Source organism: Heliangelus exortis, chromosome 14 (assembly GCF_036169615.1).
Source record: "Heliangelus exortis chromosome 14, bHelExo1.hap1, whole genome shotgun sequence".
Lineage (NCBI taxonomy): Eukaryota > Metazoa > Chordata > Aves > Apodiformes > Trochilidae > Heliangelus > Heliangelus exortis.
In genome coordinates, this window is record NC_092435.1 from 5,188,928 (window position 1) to 5,209,944 (window position 21,017).

General features: G+C 45.6%; 1 protein-coding gene across 1 annotated transcript in view; it reads right to left on the reverse strand.

Moving 5' to 3' along the window:
• Positions 1–5,992: 5,992 nt before the first annotated feature.
• HS6ST2 (heparan sulfate 6-O-sulfotransferase 2) overlaps positions 5,993–21,017 on the reverse strand; it is a 125,342-nt gene continuing 110,317 nt past the window's right edge. The window contains exon 2 of the mRNA XM_071757532.1: positions 5,993–8,940. Coding sequence (XP_071613633.1) covers positions 8,238–8,940 — 703 coding nt within the window. The 3' untranslated portion in view covers positions 5,993–8,237. The remainder of the gene's footprint in view (positions 8,941–21,017) is intronic.

Consider the following 21,017-nt stretch of genomic DNA (forward strand, 5'->3'; position numbering starts at 1 on the left):
GAACTTTTACATGTCTAAATAAACTGTGCATCCCATTAATTTTGCACAGCACCGTATTCAGCTTTCTGTTCTTTAATCAGGGATGAAATGCTGGCTTTTACAGCCTCCTTGCTCCCATGTCTCCACTCTGTGCTTCCCAGAGAAGATGGGCAGCTTTACACCCTAGCTCCAGACCCCCTCCCACCCCATCCCCTCTGCCAGCTCAACCCTTCCCCCCTGGAGCACTCCACATTTTTGCTCTCCAGCCCAGCATGGCTGTGGCCACGTGCTGGAGATGAGACCATCTCTAGATGGAGAGAGACAGCCCAGAACCTGGTAGAGGCAAGATGGACATAACACAGGGCCACCACTCCTGCTCACATGGCAACACCCCAGCAAGCTCAGCTGTGCTAACTCCAGGGCCTTGAGAGATGCTAATTTACCTAATTGCAAAAGCACAATGTGCTCCTCTACTGTTGTTGGGGGATTTTGAAATGTGAGTGGTACCTGAGGCATCCATGGCAGGGAGGACAGCATTGCTTGCATATCCTCTGCATGAACAAGTTTGACCTCCTATAAAACACTCTCTTCCAACACTCACCACCCATCTCTCCAGGGGCAAAAGAGTCGCTTGTGAAGAAAGATCAAACAAATTTGTTTGTCTGTTATTTCTCTTTTATCTGTAGGTATAGAGATAAAACCAAAGGAGCTGCTGTTTGAAAGAGGCTGAGGGGGAGTTAGCCAAAAGGAGACAGGATTTCAGAGCCACGCTCCATCCAGAGGGACCTGCTCACTGCCTTCACCTGACTACCTAAGCGATTAGCCCGGTTTGATCTGGAGGGGTGGAGGGTCTATTTTTCCACTGAATCAAAATGAATATGTTGCCATAAAAGACCTCTAAAGATTACAGCAAATGGGGCAATGGCAGCAGCAAATGCTCTGCCCAGCAGCAGCCCAGGTTATCCCCCAGCATAACAGCACTGGGAAGAGATGGCAGTGGAGTTTTGAACACTGGCTCTAACACAAGCAGCAGGAGTTATTCCAGGTGTGGCAGTTCTCCAGAGAATGCAAAAATCCCAGGAATGATGAATCTGTGGCTGATGCCTGCAAACACCACTGGGGGCAACAACCGGGGGCACACTGGACAACAGAGAGTGGCACATGGGGACAAATAGGTGGTGGCTTCCATGGACACCCTGACCCTGGCACACACCACACATAACCAGGGTTTCCCAGCTTCCCAGGCTCACCGGGGCTTGAGCATCACAGCACCTTACCTGAAGAGAGGAGTTTGGTAATTTGGATATTTACAGCATCATAAACCCACGAAGCTGCCCAACGGGAGCAGAGTTCAGTTCAGTTCCCTGCCTGGCCCAGGACTTGAAACGTAACCAAAGCAGCAGCTGCACCATAGCAGAGGGGCACAGGGGGTGTTGTGGGGTTTCTTTCTCCTCGGGTTGTGAGCTGGAGCTGTGGGGTGTTGCAGGGGGTTGTTGGTGTTGCAGGTCCGGGTGTTGCAGCAGACGCAGAGCCTGTGTCACTGCAGGGCTGTGTCACCGTGCAGGGAGAGCTGTGTCACCGTGCAGGGAGGGCTGTGTCACCGTGCAGGGCTGTGTCACTGCGGCTGCAGAAGCCGCTGCCGCCTGCTGGAGCAGAGGAGCTGCAGCAAAACCCTGCATCCCGGCGAGCATCCATCCGCACGGCACTGCAAGAGCAAAAGTCACAGTGATTTTTTTGGGTTTGCGCGGGGCTCGGTGAAGGGGAAATCTATTGAGGATGTAGGGATTCCACAAAGCTCCGGACTCCTCCCGGGGTGGCCGATTTTTTTGGTGAAAGGAATCCAAAGGGTTGTCGGACCCTGGCACGGGCTGCCCAGGGAAGTGGTTGAGTCCCCGCTCGGAGGTATTAAAAAAATGTGAGACTCGGTGCTTAGCTACTTATGGGTTAGTGGGGGACTTGGCAGTACTGGGTTAACAATTGGACTTGATGATCTTAAAGGTCTTTTCCAACCAAAGGGATTCTATGAATCTGTATGAAAGCCAGGTCTGTAAAACACTTTGCTAAGTTGTGAGGACAAATCATTTTTACACAGATCCTGATGCTCAGAGGCAGTAGGGACCCCTGACCCTGCTGACGTTTCTCACCCAGCCACGTAGCCTCTTTCTGCACCCATTTTCCATGAAATCTCTGCTGTGGGGCAGTCCCGGGGCCAGCTCACCAGCTACATACAGAGCACACCTGCACAGCCACAGATACCTCAGGAGGGATGAGCTGGTTTCAGAACTCCCCTCCCAAGACACCCCACACCCCCAGCCCTGCAGCAGCATCTCCCCAGAGCATCCCTGGTGGGTGCTGTGGCTGGGAAAGCTCTCAGGTGGGCAGGAGCTGGTCCTGACCCCCAGAGAGCTACAGCCTGAAGGGATGGGCCCCTGGGCCCCTGCCTTGTCCTGTGTTAATGAGGGATTGACTTCAAAGTGATGGAGCAGCTGATGCTGCTGAGGGTTCTGCAGCCATTCAGACAGCTTCATTCGTTAGTAATTAGGCAGGCGTTTTCTGGCATCTAGATTAATCCCACTTTTAATTATTTTGAAACTGTGTGAGATTTCCCAGGCATTAAAGATTATGTATGTGCTTGCTGATTCCACAGCAATTATTCTAATGTAATGATGTCTATTAATATGTTTCCCAGCTTGCTATGCCCAGAGGGGAAATTCCCAATTTCCCCCTGTGGAGCACACACCTCCCACGTGGCAGAACAGCCCCCTCCCCTCTCCCCCCAATCCACCTTTTTATATTTTGCAAAAGAATACTTTCCATGGGCTTCACATAATATTAATAACATTACAGAGCTGTTGCTATCCTGAGCACCAGGCATAAATTGCAAAGGGGGAGAGAGGCCCCTGAGGCTCCACATCCCGTCGGAGCTCCTGCTTGTGAGAACAGGAGCAGAAACTCTGCTGGAAAAGCCAGAGCATCCTTCCTTCCTTCCCCAGGAACTCACACCCAGATGCAGCCCACCTGAAAAAAAGCAGCTTCTATATGTAAGGCTTTTTGAGGATAAAAGGTCACAACATTTCTATTCCAGGTGGGGCTAAGCCATTTGACCTGAAATTAAAGCTTTAATTCAGCTTGTGATTAATTTGAACTCACTACAGATTGCTTTTACAATTTAAAGATAGTACTTAAAAGCAGAATGTAATTTCAAAGGGGAACAATAGTAGAACCTTCAACCAGAGTTGTTCTGAAATCCCACATTTCATTTGGTCTAAACACCCCTTGAACTGATTCTTCTTCCCTACAGCTCTCATGAGGAGACTATAGGGTTCAAATGACAATAGGCTCAAATGAATGTTGTGTCAATTGTCATTTGCTAAATAGTCATTTAGACCTTCTGTCCATGAATGCCCATCAGAAAAATACATATATTTGACACAAAACTATGTATTTTGTAGTTCATATAGTTAATGTACAGGTTTATGTCAACAACTGCTGGTGAACATCCTTGCAAGTGAAAACCTTATTTGCAGTTGTATGATGGAAGATAAAAATACAAAGAAGTAGACAATACCAAAAGGTAGCTGTTGAATTGTCATGAAAACAAACACTCTGCCTTCACTATAAATATCCCTTGCATATATATTGTTTCAGCATTTCATTGCTCCCAAACCAAAAAGCAATATAGCCTCACCTGCTTGGCCTAATCCATCCTCTCTTGCACAGCTAAACTGCCTTGGAGAAGCTGCTGGGTAGAGACCAGAGGTAAATTCACTGCTAGAGCCTCTTGAAGCTTTGAGTCAAATTTGATTTCAGGTCTAAACTCGTCCCTCTGTCTCCAGAGGTAGTAGAGCAGCAATATTAGCATGATGTCAACGCAGTTGACTCTGAACTCAAGAAATGGATTAAATGAAATTACACTCCTCCCCGATGAGGCTGGTGGAACAGGGAGATTGCTTTAGGAAATCCAGAATTGAATTGCACAGTTAAGATTTCAGATGTTGTGCTATTCACTCAGGAAGGTTTTGTGCAGGCTGTGTGCTGAGCAGGAGCCTCAGCAGGGTGGGAAGGGTCCAGCTGCCTCCAGAGCCCACATCCCACCTTCCCTCTGATCACAACTTGCTTTTTCATTGCTCTGTCCACCCGAGAGGCAGGAGATCCCAACTCTTCTGTTCCAGCATCACCACGACTCCACATGGTAGGAAGGAGCCACTACTCTTCTTTGTGTTGCCACCCTGGCAGGGTCCAGCAACAACCCAATCCCAAATCATCCCCAGTTCCACCTAAAACCTTTAGAGACAAGGACATTTTTACTAAGTGAAAGATTTAAACCTATCACCTGCTTAGAAAATATTTCTCCTGAAGACATCTCCATAAAGATGGCCTGGAGCTGCCCTCTGTGCCCCCCCAGGAGCATGTGGGTCAGCCTGGCAATCCAAGTTTGCAGCAGAAAAATTGCATTGGTTTGAGAGGTTCTCTCAATTCTTTGGCATTTTTGGCTGAAATTAAAGAGAGGAGATGTATCTATGTTTCTTTTTCTTTCCTTAGTGATTCATGAGCTGTAACATCAATTGCACCGGTATTTGTCAGGTAGTATTTACATCTCTGGTCATTTTGTATAATGAAATAATTTTTTAAATTACATGAAAAAAAACCCCCTTTAGTTCATTTTTATCTCAAAAAAAAGAAAAAAAAAGAAAAAAAAAGAAAAAAAAGAAAAAAGAGAAAAAAGAAAAAAAAGAAAAAAAAAGAAAAAAAAGAAAAAAAAGAAAAAAAAAAAAGAAGAAAAAAAGAAAAAAAGAAAGAAAGAAAAAAAGAAAATTGGCATAATTGGAAGCAAAGTTGTATTGGAGCATACTAAAATATATCATGTTATATGAAGATGTTGCAAAATTCATTGACAAAAATCAGCCAAGCAGTTCACTTCCAACAACTGTTACGTACAAGGTACCCTTTAGGCAAGTTTGAGTCCCAGACTATTAGCCCAAACACAGAAGTAGAAATCTTTTACAGTGAGGATGGCCCAGAGACACCTGCCCTTGTCAAACTCCATGTGCTTGGGCACTGCCCATCTCCCTGACCCTGCCTGCCCTCGAGGGAGTCGACCTCTCCTCCCAGTTTTGTGTCATCTGCAAACTTGATTAAAATTTCTTCCAGCCCTGCATCCAAGTCATCGATGAAGATGTTGAAGAGGACTGGGCCAAGGATGGAGCCCTGCAGGGCCCCACCAGTGACCACTCACCAGCCTGATGTGACCCCACTGACTGTCACTCTTTGTGCCCAATCTGTGAACGAGTTGCTCACCCATCCTAGAGCACAGTTGTCCAGCTGTATGCTGGACATTTTATCCAGGAGGATACTGTGAGAGACAGTATCAGCAGCTTTCCCCAACTCCAGAATATTACATCCATTGGCTTCCCTTGATCAACCAGGTGGGTTACTTTGTCACAAAAAGAAATTAAGTTTGACAAGCAGGACTCTTACCTCATGAAGCCATGCTGGCTGTGACCAACAATTGCATTGTCCTCCGGGTGTTTTTCAATACCTCTCAGAATCATTTTTTCCATAATTTTACCAGGCACTGAAATAAGACTGACTGACTTGTAGTTTTCAGGGTCCCCCTTCTTGCCCTTCTTGAATATTGGTACAAAATCAGCCAGCTTCCAGTCGACTGGCATCTCTCTAGATTGCCAGGACCTCTGCAAAATAATGGAGGGTATTAAAAATAATGCCACAGCCACTGACAATCACATTTAAAATCAAGAGAAACCACAGCTTGTTTTTCTGAGGAGTGCTCAAAAAAGCAGTGAAAACCTCTGCAACAACACTTGAACCAATAAAAGTCCAAAATGGCTTTGCCCTTGAAAGCTGTTAGTTTAAAAATGCACTTCAGGAAAGCTGTGATTTTAAAGTAATATACTTTGTGTCAACTGCTATTTCATTTGTGCCAAAATTGCCATTCATTATGAACTTCACAGTTCCCAACAGGTGGTGAGATAAAGAAATAATCACATGAAAATCAGAAGACTGTAGTTAAATTTTATTTATCAGTTCTATTGTTAAATTACACAATCAAAGTCAGTGGATTGGCCTGTAAATCTACACAGTAAGACAGCATCTACAGTGAAATCAGTAGAATTTGATATGGTTATGACAAAATCGTATCCTTATATTCGTACTGCCCCTATATACAATAAACAGTATACACAAAGAAAATGCAACTAGTCTCTGTAAACCATGCACACCACAGCATAAAAACAAAATGCACCTTCTGCAACAGGGCCTCCAGATAGCCCACGGGTAAGTCCTGTTTACAGCAGTGCCTTTCAGTTTTAAGAGCGAATCATTTTCCCCCAGAAAAACCAAAATGCAACCAAGACATCATATGGCAACTGCAGTTCTAACTGAAAAAAAACCCCAAACAAACAAAACTGCTGTACATGAAGGTATTCTCTTTTCCAAGCTGCTAATGCAGGGTATTGGTTTGCTGCTACTTTGCTCTCTGCTTGTCCCTGGTAGGACTGCTGCCCTCCCAGGTGGTGACACAATGTCAGACGTAAAACAACGTTCACACGTATCAGGCGTGGAGCTGTAAGGTATTTTTCAATCCTTCTGCCTCATTTCGTGCCCCCAGCCCTCTTGATGTACAGAACATTACAGGCAAAAGGCAATAGTGCAAGTGAGCCTTGTAAGCATTGTGTACACCAGGACAAAACCTGCCCTTTTTGGGTGCCTCTGTCACCACGCACCCGCACCGAGATGGTCGTTTAGTGCCACGCTGGGGAGCAGTGGAGGCTGTGCACAAATCAGCTCACTGAATGTCTGCCCCAAGCCTTGCAGAGGTTGGTTTGTTTGCTTGTTTGTTTGCTTGTTTATTTTGCATAGAGATTTATAGGAGCCCCTCACACCTCCTGCCCTGTCTCTTCTCTCGGTGGGTCTTGGTGAGGCTGGGGAGCTGCAGGTGAGCCTGGTCAAGCTCCAGCTCTGCATCCCGGGGAATGGGCTGCTGGCAGCCCCCCTGCACCATGAAACCTTCTCATCCTGTGTAACTATGGCTATGGAAAAATTGGTTTCCAACATTTTCAATCATCGCTCATCTGCCACTGCTCATCTGTCATTGCTAAGAAGGGCTCAAGAGCGTAGGAAAAAAAAGCCCTGTTCTTATCTGGTGTAGCAAAGATTTACTGGAAGCAAATCCTAATTCAAGTGTAAATCTACTAAGTTCACTAAGCAATTCTCTTCATAATATTGCTGGGATTAGAGAGTTTTATGACTTTTTAGAGACACTACACAAATATCTGTAACATGATTTAATCTAGTTTATATCACCAGTTATTAAGGAATGATAAATTCAGCATTATGTATTTTAATGGGCAAGAAAGACTTAAAATTGGACACTGTCACAGGACTCTAATTTGGAAAAGGCTTTATGAAACATGAAGATATGCTGTAACTTTTCCAGAATGGTTAAAATTATACTGCCCTGAAAACTTCTGGAAACAGTGTCTTTAACATTGGCATTGAGTTCAGAAAAGTAGGTATGTAATTTTTTTTTTGTCTTTTTTTTTTTTAAAGTATGAGATAGACCAAGCTTAAAACTCTAAACAGCAGTAGGTAGAAAAAGTTTAAAATTTTAAATATTTATATAACTAGAGAAATTACTTCTATTCCTTTTAAAAGCCAATATTATACATAAAACTAGTCGATATTTTTTCTAGACATTTTGTTCCCTTCATTGTCCATTCATTAACTTGGTAAATATCGTAAGCAGTCGGTACCCTGGAAAACGCATTATTAAAATAAAGTTAAGATAAAATCAAAGGGAAAAGATTTTGCTCATATACTGTATTGTGAGAGTATGCTAAATGCTCATTATTAGGAAATGAATTTGCTTCCCAGATAGATTTCAGCAGAGCATCATGAACATTTTCCAGCATCCCAGTTTGTACTCATAACTAATTTATGGATTATTATTTTTTCTTCTCTTTTAAATAAACGTCCAACCAACCATTTCCAACGAGCCAACTTGGCTCCTGTATTTCATAAATAATCCAACAAACCTAAAAAGGACAAATTTAATTACACACTAAGATTAAGTGTTCCACTTACAGTACAACATTTACTGCAAAGGCAACTGCAAAGGCAACATTTTAACCTCTTTTTGCTTCAGACCCTCCAGAAGCGTTATCGGTTCGGACCGCTCCATGCGCGGGTTGGGTCGGGATGGGTTCTGCTTCCCTCTTTCTGTCCGACCATCCCCCCCACTACCGCCGCCACCGCTCCACATTCCCGATGTAGTCCGTGCTGGAGCCGTTCTCGCTCTGCTCCCTCAGGTGTGCGTGCCTGGCCCGCAGGATTTTCCGCTCCTCCTGGCGTTTCCGCCGCGCTTCCTGGTGCTCCTTCTGCCTCATGTACTGGTAGCGCTGCAGGAAGAGGTCTTTTGCGTAATCGTACAATTCCACGTCTAAAAAATTGAGGGCCTTGATGCGCTGCTGAGTCTGCTCGTCCAGCTCCACGCTGGAGGCCCTTGTGCTATTGTACTGCGTGAACGGGGAGATGAAGTTCATCTTGAAAGTCTTCTCAAAGAGATACTGAGTCTTCCGCTGGAACTCCGTCAGCCCGAAGAAAGCCATCTGCTTCAGGTTCTCCTTGGCGCTGTCGAGCAGAACCTTGTTTCTCTGCTCCTCGGGCATGACCGACAGGTTGTAGCATCCCACCAGACTCAGGTCCGAGAGCATGCGGACCTGGCGGTTGTTGGCGAGGTTGTAGGGGCAATCCATGAATTCCTGCAGGGAACAGCCCGACCAGTCATCCCCAGTGTAGCAGCTGGGCAGCTCCTCGCTGGTCGGGGAGCGCCCATCGCAGACGTGCAGGGACGCTTTCCACGTTGCTCCTCGCTGCACGTGGCGCCATTCGCTCAGGTACCGGGAGACGGGGTCACGCAGAATGGTGATGTAGTAGAAATTCCTGCCGGGGGGGGAGAGGAAAGCAGGGTTTAGTCCTCCGTGCCTCCAGCACACAGCACATTAATGCTCAAAATCAATAGAACCTTGGAGATGCGCTTTAAGAGGCTTTCAGAAGCCCTGCTGCAGAGTGCTTCTCTGCATGCTCACCTCTTCAGGGGGATGGGTAGAGGAACAAACTCTCCAGGGGAAGCAAGAAGGGCTATACCTATCAGCACACGTTTGCTGGGCTTATCAGGTTTTGCCTTTTACAGAGAAGGAAGAAAACCCTAAATTTCCCTCTGTGTACCGGCCCATGTAACAATGTGCTCCTACCTGATGCCCCAACTGATGCTCTCCCCAGACCTTGGGAGAATAATCAAAGTACCTCGCAGGGAAGAAGCCTCAACCCAAGGTGAGCACAGCTAGCTCTAGCTTTTTTTGGTTTATTTCTTCTACAACAGAGCTGGACTGACAGGTTTACACAGACTGAAGAAAGCTGCTCAGGCTCTTTCCTGGTGACCAGCCATGGGTCTCAGCTACACAAGGCCCAGTACAGTGTTACACCTATGAGGAAAACATTTCCTACACCATGTTTCCTTTTGCAGGCCAGATAAATGAGATGTGCCCAGAAGCCTCAACCTACTTGCACTGAAATGAGGATCTGGGAAAATCCCATGCACATCCCATTTTATCCTCCTGCCTTCACTAGACACAGAACTGCAACAATGAGAGAGGAGAGAGAAATGAGTAACAGGAAATTAAAGGATGCATTACAGCACTTTGTAAAAGAAAACACTTCTAAGGGAGGCACTGGCTTTGATTTGGAGAAAGAGGAGGGTGACACACACTGGGGACATGCTGCTGCAGGGAACCCTATCAGGCTACCAACTGGAAAAGCTGCAAGCTCAACCTTATGTACACCATGAAGAGCTCACTCTGAGTTACACATTAATATCCATCAGCAAGCACTATGGTTTCCACCATCAGCTGCCTGAAGCCACACCCCCCCAACTCTTTGAACCTCCACGACCTCAGTTATGATGCCAGAGGTACCCTGTCAGGATACCTGCAGTCTGCTTCAGGAAGTGGAATTAAAGTAGCTCAATAAGCAAATTGTCCTGCAGGGGAAGGCCTCTCCTCTAGGATCTGAGGAACGTGCCCTGGGGTGTGATTGCCACCTTCACCACCTCCTTGGTGTGTAAGGAATAGGAGGGACATTCATTTGCTTTCCTGAGTGACACCACCACTGGCCACTGCACAGCAGAGCTTTTGTTCCCTATTGTTTCTTTTGGCAGAAAAGCCACTAGATGTCAATGTTTTACAGAAAATTGTCTCTGAGTAGACTAAAAAGCAAATCGCGAGCACCAAAAGCATCCAACAATACAGGGGAAAGCAAACCTGGAGAGTCACTATTCCTCTTCCCACTTAGAACATCCACACTCTTAAATAATTAAATAAAGTACAATAAATCTGCAAAACCATATAAAGAGAAAGGAGCCCAGTATAGCATCAGCAGCCGGACACAGTGGCTCCTCACTCTCAGGGAGCTGGGATACTGCAATCAGCATCATCTCCTGCCCTTGCAGCTCTGAGGGCTCCAAGGGCTTTGCACACAGGTTCACACTGGTGAAGGGAGCCAAACCCCCTTCCACCACCACCACAACCACGAGGGAGGTACTTTTCCCCAAATGTGCCATTAAACAATTTGGCAGTGAGAGCTGGAGATAGGAGGGAGCAAGGATGAAGCTGACTTTATGTTGCACCCCCAGAGGGGCAGCTGCCAACCTTACATTGTCCCTTGCAAAGATGGGAAGAATGTCACTCTGTATCGTGTCAGCAGGTCTCCGGCAGCACTGGAGAACCCAGCCTGGCAAAGGGAAGGGGCTTTACACAAGCTCCATCACTCCAAGGAGCCACTCTGACGAGCAGGCACTGCCTCTGGTCACACTTGTGCACCAGGCTCCTTGGAAGCAGGAAGGGCAGAGCCTGGCACAGGGAAAGGGAGCTCCTCTGGGGAAAACTCAAGCTCCTTCTGTACCTCCTGCAGTACTCCCTGCCCTTGCATCCTGTTTATTGGGATACTGCACTAAAACAATGACCTGACCCTCAAGCCATGCCAAATGAGTCCCATATAGCACTAAACTCTATACTAACCATACAACAAACCTCTGATGACAGAGGAGGAAAAATCAAAGCTGTGCTTACCCTGGAGCACCTTGTACAACCTTGGTGAGACCAGGAGGAGAGCAGGGTGCAGGCACAGGGGTGCTGCTGGCTGAGAGAGAAGGCCAACAAAACTGTATGCTCTAAGGTCATCACAGCAATCGATTTGGAGTTAATGCAAGTAGGGAAACAAATCCTGAGCCAAGATCGATACAGCAAGCATTTTATCACAGCTCAAACTCTTCAGCCACGCTCCCCTTGTGCTCTTTGGTCACAGGCAGTGACAAAGCACTTCCCTTGGCTGTTGTTGTAAAAACAAAAGAATGAATTAAAACTCGGATGGTGGTGGCAAAAACTGTGTCATAATGGATCACCATCATCCCAGGTGGCCACCAGCCTCAGCTGGGCAGATACCTCCATCAGCACCCTTCAGGGGAAAACATCACAGTAGAGAGAGACCAGGGAAAGGAGGCTGAGCATGAGCAAAGGTGCTGATGGACTCTGCAGGGAGTGTGGAGGTGGCTGGGCTCAGGAAGCCAGGCCATCAGCAGAGATCCTCATGGTTCCCCCCAGATGGAGCCCATATCCCACCTGGTCTGAGCACAGCTCCCTGCAAACACGTTTCTGGGTGTCCTCCTCCTTATTTATACCATGTTGTTATTTCCCAGATGACTCCTGCTTTCAAGACAAAACTTGCAGAGAGACACTCTGTAAGCTGCTGGGCCAATCTCAGCTATTTTGTGTGTTTTTCCCCTTTTTAAGTTTCCCTGTTAAAGTTCTACTGAAAAAGGTCCCATTCCTGTTGGGAACACCAGCTCTGGGGTTTGCCCCAAGCAACACTCATCCAAGTCAGAAATCACAGCAGCTCCAGAAAAGCAGCCACACTGCTCTGCATTTATCTGAACTGAGCTTCAAAAAATCACAAAAGCTTTAATGCATCATCAAGTCAGAGTTGTGCCAGAGATAGATTCAGCCATCAGTGCTCAGAGCATCTTTCTGCTGCAACTGGAAGACTCAAAGCCTGGTAATTATTTTTAGCTCTGTACATAACAGCTTGTACTTTCTGTTACCTTAACAAGGGGGTGTTGAGTTACTGCCCATTCCTTGAAGCTCACGCTTCAGAGTCTGATACAACACATTTGCAGGTAGAGCTCAAACATTATTGTGAATCATCTCCCTGACTTAAGGAGCTGCACTCATCAGAAACATGGGTTTTCTAATAAAGTTGAGATGGATGCCTATGAAGCAGAGTACAAAAAAGGAGATAAGAGTTCATGAGACCTCAAAAAGTAGGTTGAACCCGAAGCATTCATCAGGAATGCAAGATGGTGGGACAGTCACCTGCTCTTGACACCTCCCTGACCACAGCTATTCCCTAAGGAGTGAGGGGAACAAACAGTCCCACGATGTTGAGTTTGCTCCCCTTGTTGATCTGATGATCATGACCCCACTCTGCTGATCACATCACTCGCAGGGTTGAAGCCAGAGCATCCTCAGGAGCTGTGAATTATTTTTACATGTTCAGTTACCACAGAGATCAGGAAAGGTCAGAAGCTTCCCCCAGATTAACACCCAGCTAATGGCTTGCATTATCTGCTGGGGTGTGAAAGCTGGGCTTTCTTGGTGCTTTTTTCCACCCATGGGCAGGACAAGGAAAATGGGAAAACAGCAGAGACAGGCAGAGTGATGTGCTGGAAGCTTGGGGTAGAGAGAAAAGAGACACGCTTGGCCTCCCCACAGTCACAGCAATGGGAGCTCTCATGCTGTATCCTCCCTGCATGCCAGCTGTCACACCATCCTGGCACTGCTATGGTGCCAAAAAAGCCACATTTCACCCACGAGCCTGAACCACAGCTCCCTCTGACTGACCCAGCACAGATACCAGCACAGCACAGCAGAACTGCCACAAAAATGCCCCATGTCTGGTCCCAGGGAACTTCAAAAACCTGTATGGTGATGAAGATGCTCTCTCCTTCTCCTGCATGAGTGCTGCTGTCCCATGTCAGCAGCCCACAGAGTCCACAGATCCATGCTGGGCTGGGGGAACAATGCAAACCCCTGCCTGACATTTTTGCTATGAGATGACTTTTGCTAAAATAAGATGGTTTTTTGTTGAAAGGGACCTAGAAACATGTGCTGTCAGTGAACAGACCTGCTTTCAGCTATCTGGTTCCTCAACCCAGAGCAGCTCCTTCTCTCCTTCCTGCATAGCCCCTGGAGAAAATATGCAGCAAACTGAAACCTCAAAGACCTCCATGAATTTCCCTAAGGGTTTTATTGAGACTGAGCCATCTGCTCACTTTGAAGGATAATTCTGTGGTCACATAGTGCATCTGTGCCAGCTTCTTCCCCACCTTTGCCCAGCACAGGGGCTGAATACAAATCCTTTTTTCCCAATCTAATGATTTTTTTAAGAGCATTCTTGTAGTGAGCTTCTAAAAGCAACATTAAAGAAAAAAAAAACAAACTGAAGTCAGAGTGAGAAGGTGTGAAACCCCGGGGGATGAGTAAAGCCAGAGACTTCAGAGCCTGGAGAAGCTGTCAGGGAAGGGATTTGCAGCTACCCCCGTTGCTGCACTCAGGAGGCTCATGGTGTGTGGAGCTGCTCTGCTGAAATGAGGTGGGGAAGGGGTGACTCTGCTTAAGCATCAAAAGTGGTCCAAAGCTCCCATACAAGAGTGCATCTCATCCCAACCCAACTGCCCTGGCTGTGCAAAGCAGGGCTGCAAAGCAGCAACAACTTAGAAGGTGCAGAGAGAAAGGGTTATGGCCAAACCTGCGGATGGAGCATGACAGCTTGCAGTTCCCTTTGCTAATAATCCCTTGCCATGCCACAAGCCCCCCAGCCACCAAAGACCAGGCAAAAAGGACCATCAGCAGCTGAGCATCCATCCTGAGGCCCTGAGAACAGTGGGCTGCATGCCAGTGGCAAAGGGCTCAGCAGTGAATTCTGTTGTCCAGTGGCTTTAACTCTTGTTCATGCTTCCAGGGCATCTTAACCCTGATGTAGAGGCTCTAAGCAGCTGCTGTGGGGTCCAAACAGGTACCATTTCCATTAGGACCACAACTGAGGCTGGCTTCAGCTTGGCTCTTCTGAGCCCCTTTGGGTCAAAACCCCCCTCTGGTGCCAAGGCTGAGGAATCCTGATCCCTGCCAGAGGACAGAGGTTGCTGCACTGTTTAATTGCTTGCTGAGGTAGAGAAAGGCTGGAGGTCAGATGCTGGCAGCTACCATGACTTCAGCCTGGAAACCTGAGCCTGGCTTGATGGAGCTATGAGGTAAGGAGCTGGAGAGGGGAGATAAAAGCTAAATATCCACTCACTGTTACATCCATTAGTGTATGGATCAGCAGATGAGGGACTGAGTGACATTTTCCCATTTCTGCTCAGAAACAAGGCTATAGCAAGAAGGGCTTTGTAGGATATGGAGGGTAAGAAACCTACAGCCTTTGCACAGGGAGCACAGCAACACCAGGAACATCTCAACCTCCCCCCTGTCTGTGCCCAGGGACAAAGTAACCCAGGGAAAAAACTTAAGCAGAGGGCTGAGGAAGCAGAGCTATGATTTATAGGGAATACTGGGGCAGTCTCATTCACCCAGCAGCATTGAGGACACCCTTTAAACTGGCTCAAGGACACTGGTTTCTATCTAGGTCAAGCTTATCCACATGGCAAGCCTGGCTAGGATGCTCTGGAAACCCAGAAAGGTGTGTCCAATGAATGGGATGCAGTTTTACACAAGTATCTTTATCTCATTAGGTGGAAGTGGGTAAGGAAGGGAAATTTAGGAATTTTTCCTATTCTAGGAGATTTTTTTTCTCTGGTTTATGGACTTTAAGATACATAAAACAGGGCAGTGTCAAACCAAGTTATGCTCCAGGTGAAAATGGGTATTTTGAGAGGAAAGTTCCCTCTGAAAGGGCAGGGCAACAAACCAGATATGTATCTTGTCCAACAGAAAAGCAGATAAAATTACCTAACCCTGCAGCAGAGATTCAGGATAAAAAAAGGTACTGAAAAAATGAAAAACAATCATAGGGTTGGTTCTTTGGCTCCAGGAACATGGCACAACCACCAGAAATGACAAGTAGCACAAGGACAATCTGTATTCTTCATATTCTCCCCACAAACCACTCATGCCTCTGAATAAAAATCCACAGAACTCTTATAAGACCAACCATATATTCATTTTTTAAGGTTATTTTTTCTAATGTTTTAAGATGGAAACTACTTCTCAAAGCTCATCCAGCCAGGGGAGGATGGTTCAGCTCATGGGTCTGAGATGCCACCCTTTTCTTCACTGCCCCTCCCAGCAGTGAGCTGGCAGGCAGGGTCCTGTGCTCCTCCCTCATCCTGCACTGCTCATGAAATGTCTCCACTTGGGGTAATTTGACAGCAAAATAACAAACAATGACGGAAAGTCAGGCATGTGAATGGCACAAGTGTCAACATTTCTTACTCTGCTCTTATAAACCCTCCCTGGGTGGCTCCAAAGCTGCCAGTGGATTTTAACCTTCAGCAGAGGGAGTCCCTGCTGATCAGTTATCCTGGCTTGATAAGTGCAATGAAAATGATTATTCTCCAGCTATTTTGCAGTGGCCTGCTGATCAGTTGTGCCCACTGCATCTCTATGAGAAGCCAAAGTCCATTACACCACACTGGGAGCCAAGAGTGCTTCACTCCCAGTAAGCAAGGTTAATTCCCATCAAGAATGGCCCGTGGAGAATTTGATTTGTTAACACCATAAATTGTTCCTCCATGAGAAATACTCCTGCTGCCTTATTTGTTGGAGACAGGCACCTGTATGGATATCACTCAGAGAGAGGAAAAATGCTCATTTAATACTGTGACCCAAACTGATTCTTAATGAACTTTGTCACCTAGAGGCATGACAAAAAGGACAGGGGTGAGCACTGTGGTGACAGCCTCTCCTGCCTCAACCATGCACACATGGCAACACCCCCAAAATGGGAATGCCACTTCCCTGCCAAGAGGTGCTCCCTCAGCAGAGCTCACGGAGACGAGGCCAAAATACTTGGCAAGCTCACTGATAAAGTGCTGGGAATCAAATGTTTGCATCTAGTCCAGATCAGTCCCAGATGCTTCGCATCAAGTGATGTGGATGGCAACAGCAGCAGCCAAGAAGCATCACTCATGGGCTTCCCACAGTGCTCCTCTCTGCTGCCAGCCCTCCCCACACCATAGACAAGGAAAAGGGATCCTATCTCTGAGTGGGAGAGGACCCCTTGGTCTCAGGTCATGCTCCCTGAGAGCTTCAGGGAAATCTCATGCCCTGTGTTCTATAGAGGCTGCAGCCCAGATGCCCAGAGCAGGTCCTGCCCTGCTGCAGTTGTGGCTCTGGGAAGGAGGCAAGCACAGAGCAGGGTTATCAGAGCCAGTCTGCTCCCTTTCTCCTCTCCTTTTCTCAGTGACCTCCACGTAGTGCTTGCCAAGCAACCAGACACAGGACTGTGTCCTACCTGCTCCTCCAAGACTTCTTTTCATTCAGACATTTCAATCAACCTAAACTTCCAACTCCACCTCACCTAAAATTAAAAGTACAGCAAGATCTAGAGGAACAAAGGACTTCTGCATTAATGAAGTATAAAAAGGGTTGGGGAGGGAGAGAAGGAGGAGAAAGAAAAAGCATTGCTTTTCTCTGCAGCAGTCTGGAAAACTAGAAGCACACAGACTGTATTCCTTTACTCCAGGCATCAAGATGGCACACGAGAACCATGCAGTAGCTCTGAACAAGGGCCTGGGAGGAAAGGAGGTAAGTATTTCAGAACTCTGAATTAAAGCTGTTAGCAATCATGAATTTACATTTCCTCTAAGTAATCATTATGTTTTCCCTTCTATCAGCACCCAATGAATCACAGAGATGTTTTGTCTAGAAACACTAATGGTGGGGGTAGGAATTCAGCAGCCTACCCACAGGAACTGTAGCAGAAGAAAAGTGCCAGAGGAACCCATAAGAAGGAGCTGGATTTTGCAAGAACAGCAATTACACCAGCCCCTCGTTGCCCACAAAATTATCAAATAGGGAAGACTGGCAAAGGAGAGGCATTTCAGACACAGAGGAAGGCGACTATTTAAGATTTTGCAGCTCATATATGTGCAGGCATGGCACATGCACACAAAGACAATTAATAAAAGGCTTTAAATAAGTAAAAAATATGCAGCCTCACATACACACAGGCTCCCAGCCAGCCTCACACACAATCTAATTGTCCACAGCATTGCCTGCAGAGGGGAGAGCAGCCCTGCAGATTTGCCAGAGTGGTATTAATTTCATAATTGCCTGTATTATTAAGATCTCTGCAGGATACCCTTGCTCACAACCAATTCTACAAGAACAGTGGCTTTTTTACTTATTTTTTTTTTTAATGGTGCATAAAAAGAGGAGGAAGTTTCTGTTTTTAGACTCTGCAAACAGAAGAGTGACTCAGCTGCTGGAGCCAGTCACAAATCCACTGCCTCCACCCTGGAGTCTGGCACTGGGAAGAGTGGCAGCACTGGGCAGAGGGGCCAGACCCATTCCACCCATCTGACATGCTGAGAAAAGAACTGAACTACCCCTTTGGAAACACCCATCGCCCACCACAACCTGCCAGAGCAGCAAAGCTTCCCACCTCCTTAACTTAATTACATGTTAGAGGCATCTGGATGGAAGGCAGCAGTGGTAATAAGGCCCTTGCAGCTGCCCCCAGGAGGTAAAACCCAAAGAAAAGAGAGAAGGTGGCAAAAGAGCATCACATCAGCCTAAGGGTATGTCCAACTTCCTTCTTGCTAGATGATGAGCTGCAGCACAGGTGAAACCAGATTTGTGACACTGGCCTTGGCAGCATGCAAGGTCCTTGCTTTCTTGCTAAGGGTATCCCTTTAAAAAAACCAGGATACAGAGCTGAATTTTGCCTTTAGTACACACTAGGAAAAAACAAGGTGTGAGTGATGCCTTTTGAACAATCAAGCCCTGAGGCCCACAGAGCACCAGGAGGAGTTTCCTACTCCCAACACGAGGAACCATCCCTGTCCCCAGGAGCTCCCATCTGCTGGAGCTGTGGTACCCAGCATCATCCGGGCATGGCACCTCCCCATCAGCAGAGCTCTCTCACAGATTCATTAAAAACCATGGCAGACCTCCCAAAGTGAAAGGGAGGCCCCTGCAAAAAGAGCTGGTGAATAATCACAGGATGCTGCTTGCTATAAATCAGATATTTACAACAGTATTTACCCTATCTAAACGCCATTGCAGGAATTGGTTTCAACTTGTAACTGATATTTCTGTGGCCAAGAAGATAGAGGTTTGTAAAGCCTACACTCCATAAGCAGTGGTTTACAGAGAGGGAATAGTGGCAGTTTTTCATTTCCCAGAGTCCACTCACCCTTCCAAGAATCTTAATGCCTCATTGATTCATAATACAGTACATAAAGATTTCATTTTTTCCTGCACACAGTGATATATTATGGAGGCAATCTATTTTGCCACTGAAAAGTTTGCTTAGTAGAAAAATTTGGAGTTTTGACATTCAGGAAATTACAGTCATCTGTAAAGCAGGATTGATATGCCAAGGCTAACATTTTCATTGCACTTATGGAGCCAGGATAACTATCCTAAAATACTTATTATCTTCTAAAAAGGAAAAGATCCAGGTTCTTTTATAAACAAGAAACAGGTCCTTGTTTATAAAAAACATATATTTAGTATTAAAAGGCTTTATCCTTATACCCATATATATATTTTAGATATTTTTATATCTTAAATGAACCAAGTCACACATACCCTCAGACCAGATGGAAAATACTTTAAATAATTTAACAAAACCAATACTCCAGACAGCCTCTGCCATGGCCTGAGCATGCAAACTGACTGCACAGAACAGCACAAAAGCAGAAACGTGAGCCACAGGCTGTGGTGCCAGCCCTGCCCAATGCCCCCCAGGGCTGAGGACACTCATCTTACCACCCACCAGCACCCAAAGGGTGCATGTGAGCTGGCATATGCAAACCAGAAGATTGCTGAGCCCTGGGCACTTCATTTTCAAGTTTTGTCGTTAATAAAATCTCAAAAAAAGAGGGTGCAAATGGCTCCCATCTCAGCTTGACACATACATTTGTCTTTTTTATGAATGTACGAACGTATATTTAGAAGCTGTGATTTATCACATTTCCTGAGCAATCCTTGCAATTTCCTAATCACTGCTTGAATCCCAGGAACACACCTCCTGACTCCTTTGTGCATGAAAGTACTTATTGTGGAACATCCCTGCCTCAACGCTGGAAAAATCTTGGATCTCTTAAGAATAAGATCATATCACCAGTTCCAAGAGGTCTGCACAGCCCCACAATGGGAAATTAAGTCCAGAGAGGTATTTATAAAAGCATTTGTTACTATATCAGAGCTCAAATCAATTTTTTTCAATAATACATTAAAGGAGGAAGTTTGGCTCAAGTGAAAAAATGTAAGGCTGATGTTAATTCCTTCATAAACCATTTGCAGATAATCTTCCACCTGCCAGTTAATAAATCCCATGATGAGTTACACAAAAGTGCTTTTAAAAGCTAAAGCAAGGACATACAGTGTATAAACAAGGCACATTAGTGCAACCTACAGTTTGCTTATCATAGTTGCTGGGCATACAGAAGTCCAAGGAAAATCCTTCCCAGGCTCCCAATATTTTGTCAAAAGCAGGCATCGATTGAAAATGTCTTTGAAATGTAATTAATGAACTGATACTAATATATTTTCAGTTTATTGCTAAAAGAGTGACAATGGACAGAGTACTTACAGCTGCAACTTGCTACAATTTTAATTTCAGTTTTCAGTTTTTGATTTCATTTAGCACCATGAGACTGTATAATGAAGAAATCCCTATCAATTGAAAATACCAAGTGTGATCCTGCCCCACTAGGGCACTTCAGTAATATCATGTAATGGAAGGGGATTCTCATTTAATTGAATTGGAAATGAAACACATATTAGCTAAGAAAACTTAATCAGTGCAATAATATTAAAATGGGCCACTCAGACAAACTATACTGATTAAGTCACTTGCAAACATTTCCGTAATCATCACAGAGACTTGTGGCATTAATGATTTAAACTCACTTTTCTACTCCAGGGAACAAAACTGTAATTTCATTGCAGACAATTAGAATATTTTAAACCCTCTTTCACACATTACAATACAGTCTCCTGGCAGAGGCACAGGACTTGATCCTGCAAGGATATCTCTTGAGCTTCAATGTACAAAAAGATCTGCATGGATACTGAGATGTCATCAAAATGTTTGATTTAAGCCAGGAGACAGCCCAGAAAACACCTCACTGGCTGGCAAGCGTTTCTGAAGAACTTACTGCAGTTCCTCTGCAGACTTCATCTTTAATCTTGAGTAGTTCCTGAGAGCACACACTGATGCACCGTAAAGCTGTGAGCTTCAAATGTCTCCCAGCAGACCAGGATTTAAAAAAAATCCTATTCTCACTCACAGTTGACATAACTGGATTTAAAATTTTCATGAAATAGCAGAGTGAATTTCCAACAAAACTCTGTAGATAGATTTGTTGTGTCAAAGCTCAGCTGGGAGGGGTTTTACATCAGCTATGCAACAAGACTGCAAACATTACAAGATGCACAGAACACCCCATTTCCCATGTCTGCTAGATCCCCCCCCATATATTTAGCAAAAGAATACTTTAATTAGCCTGAATTATTTAGGACAACTACCTTAGAAAGCCATGTTTATGAAAAATACCACTTTTGCCTCTTATACAACTCTGAACCAATGCAGAGATACAACCATTGTGCTGTGCTTGGAAGAGAACCATCTACACAGTCCAAGTGTATGTGGTGCCTGGGAACCAGAGACTGAGCTGGCAAAACTTCATCAGATGCTTTGCTGGAGGTCAGTGACAGCACATTCAGCACAGATATCAG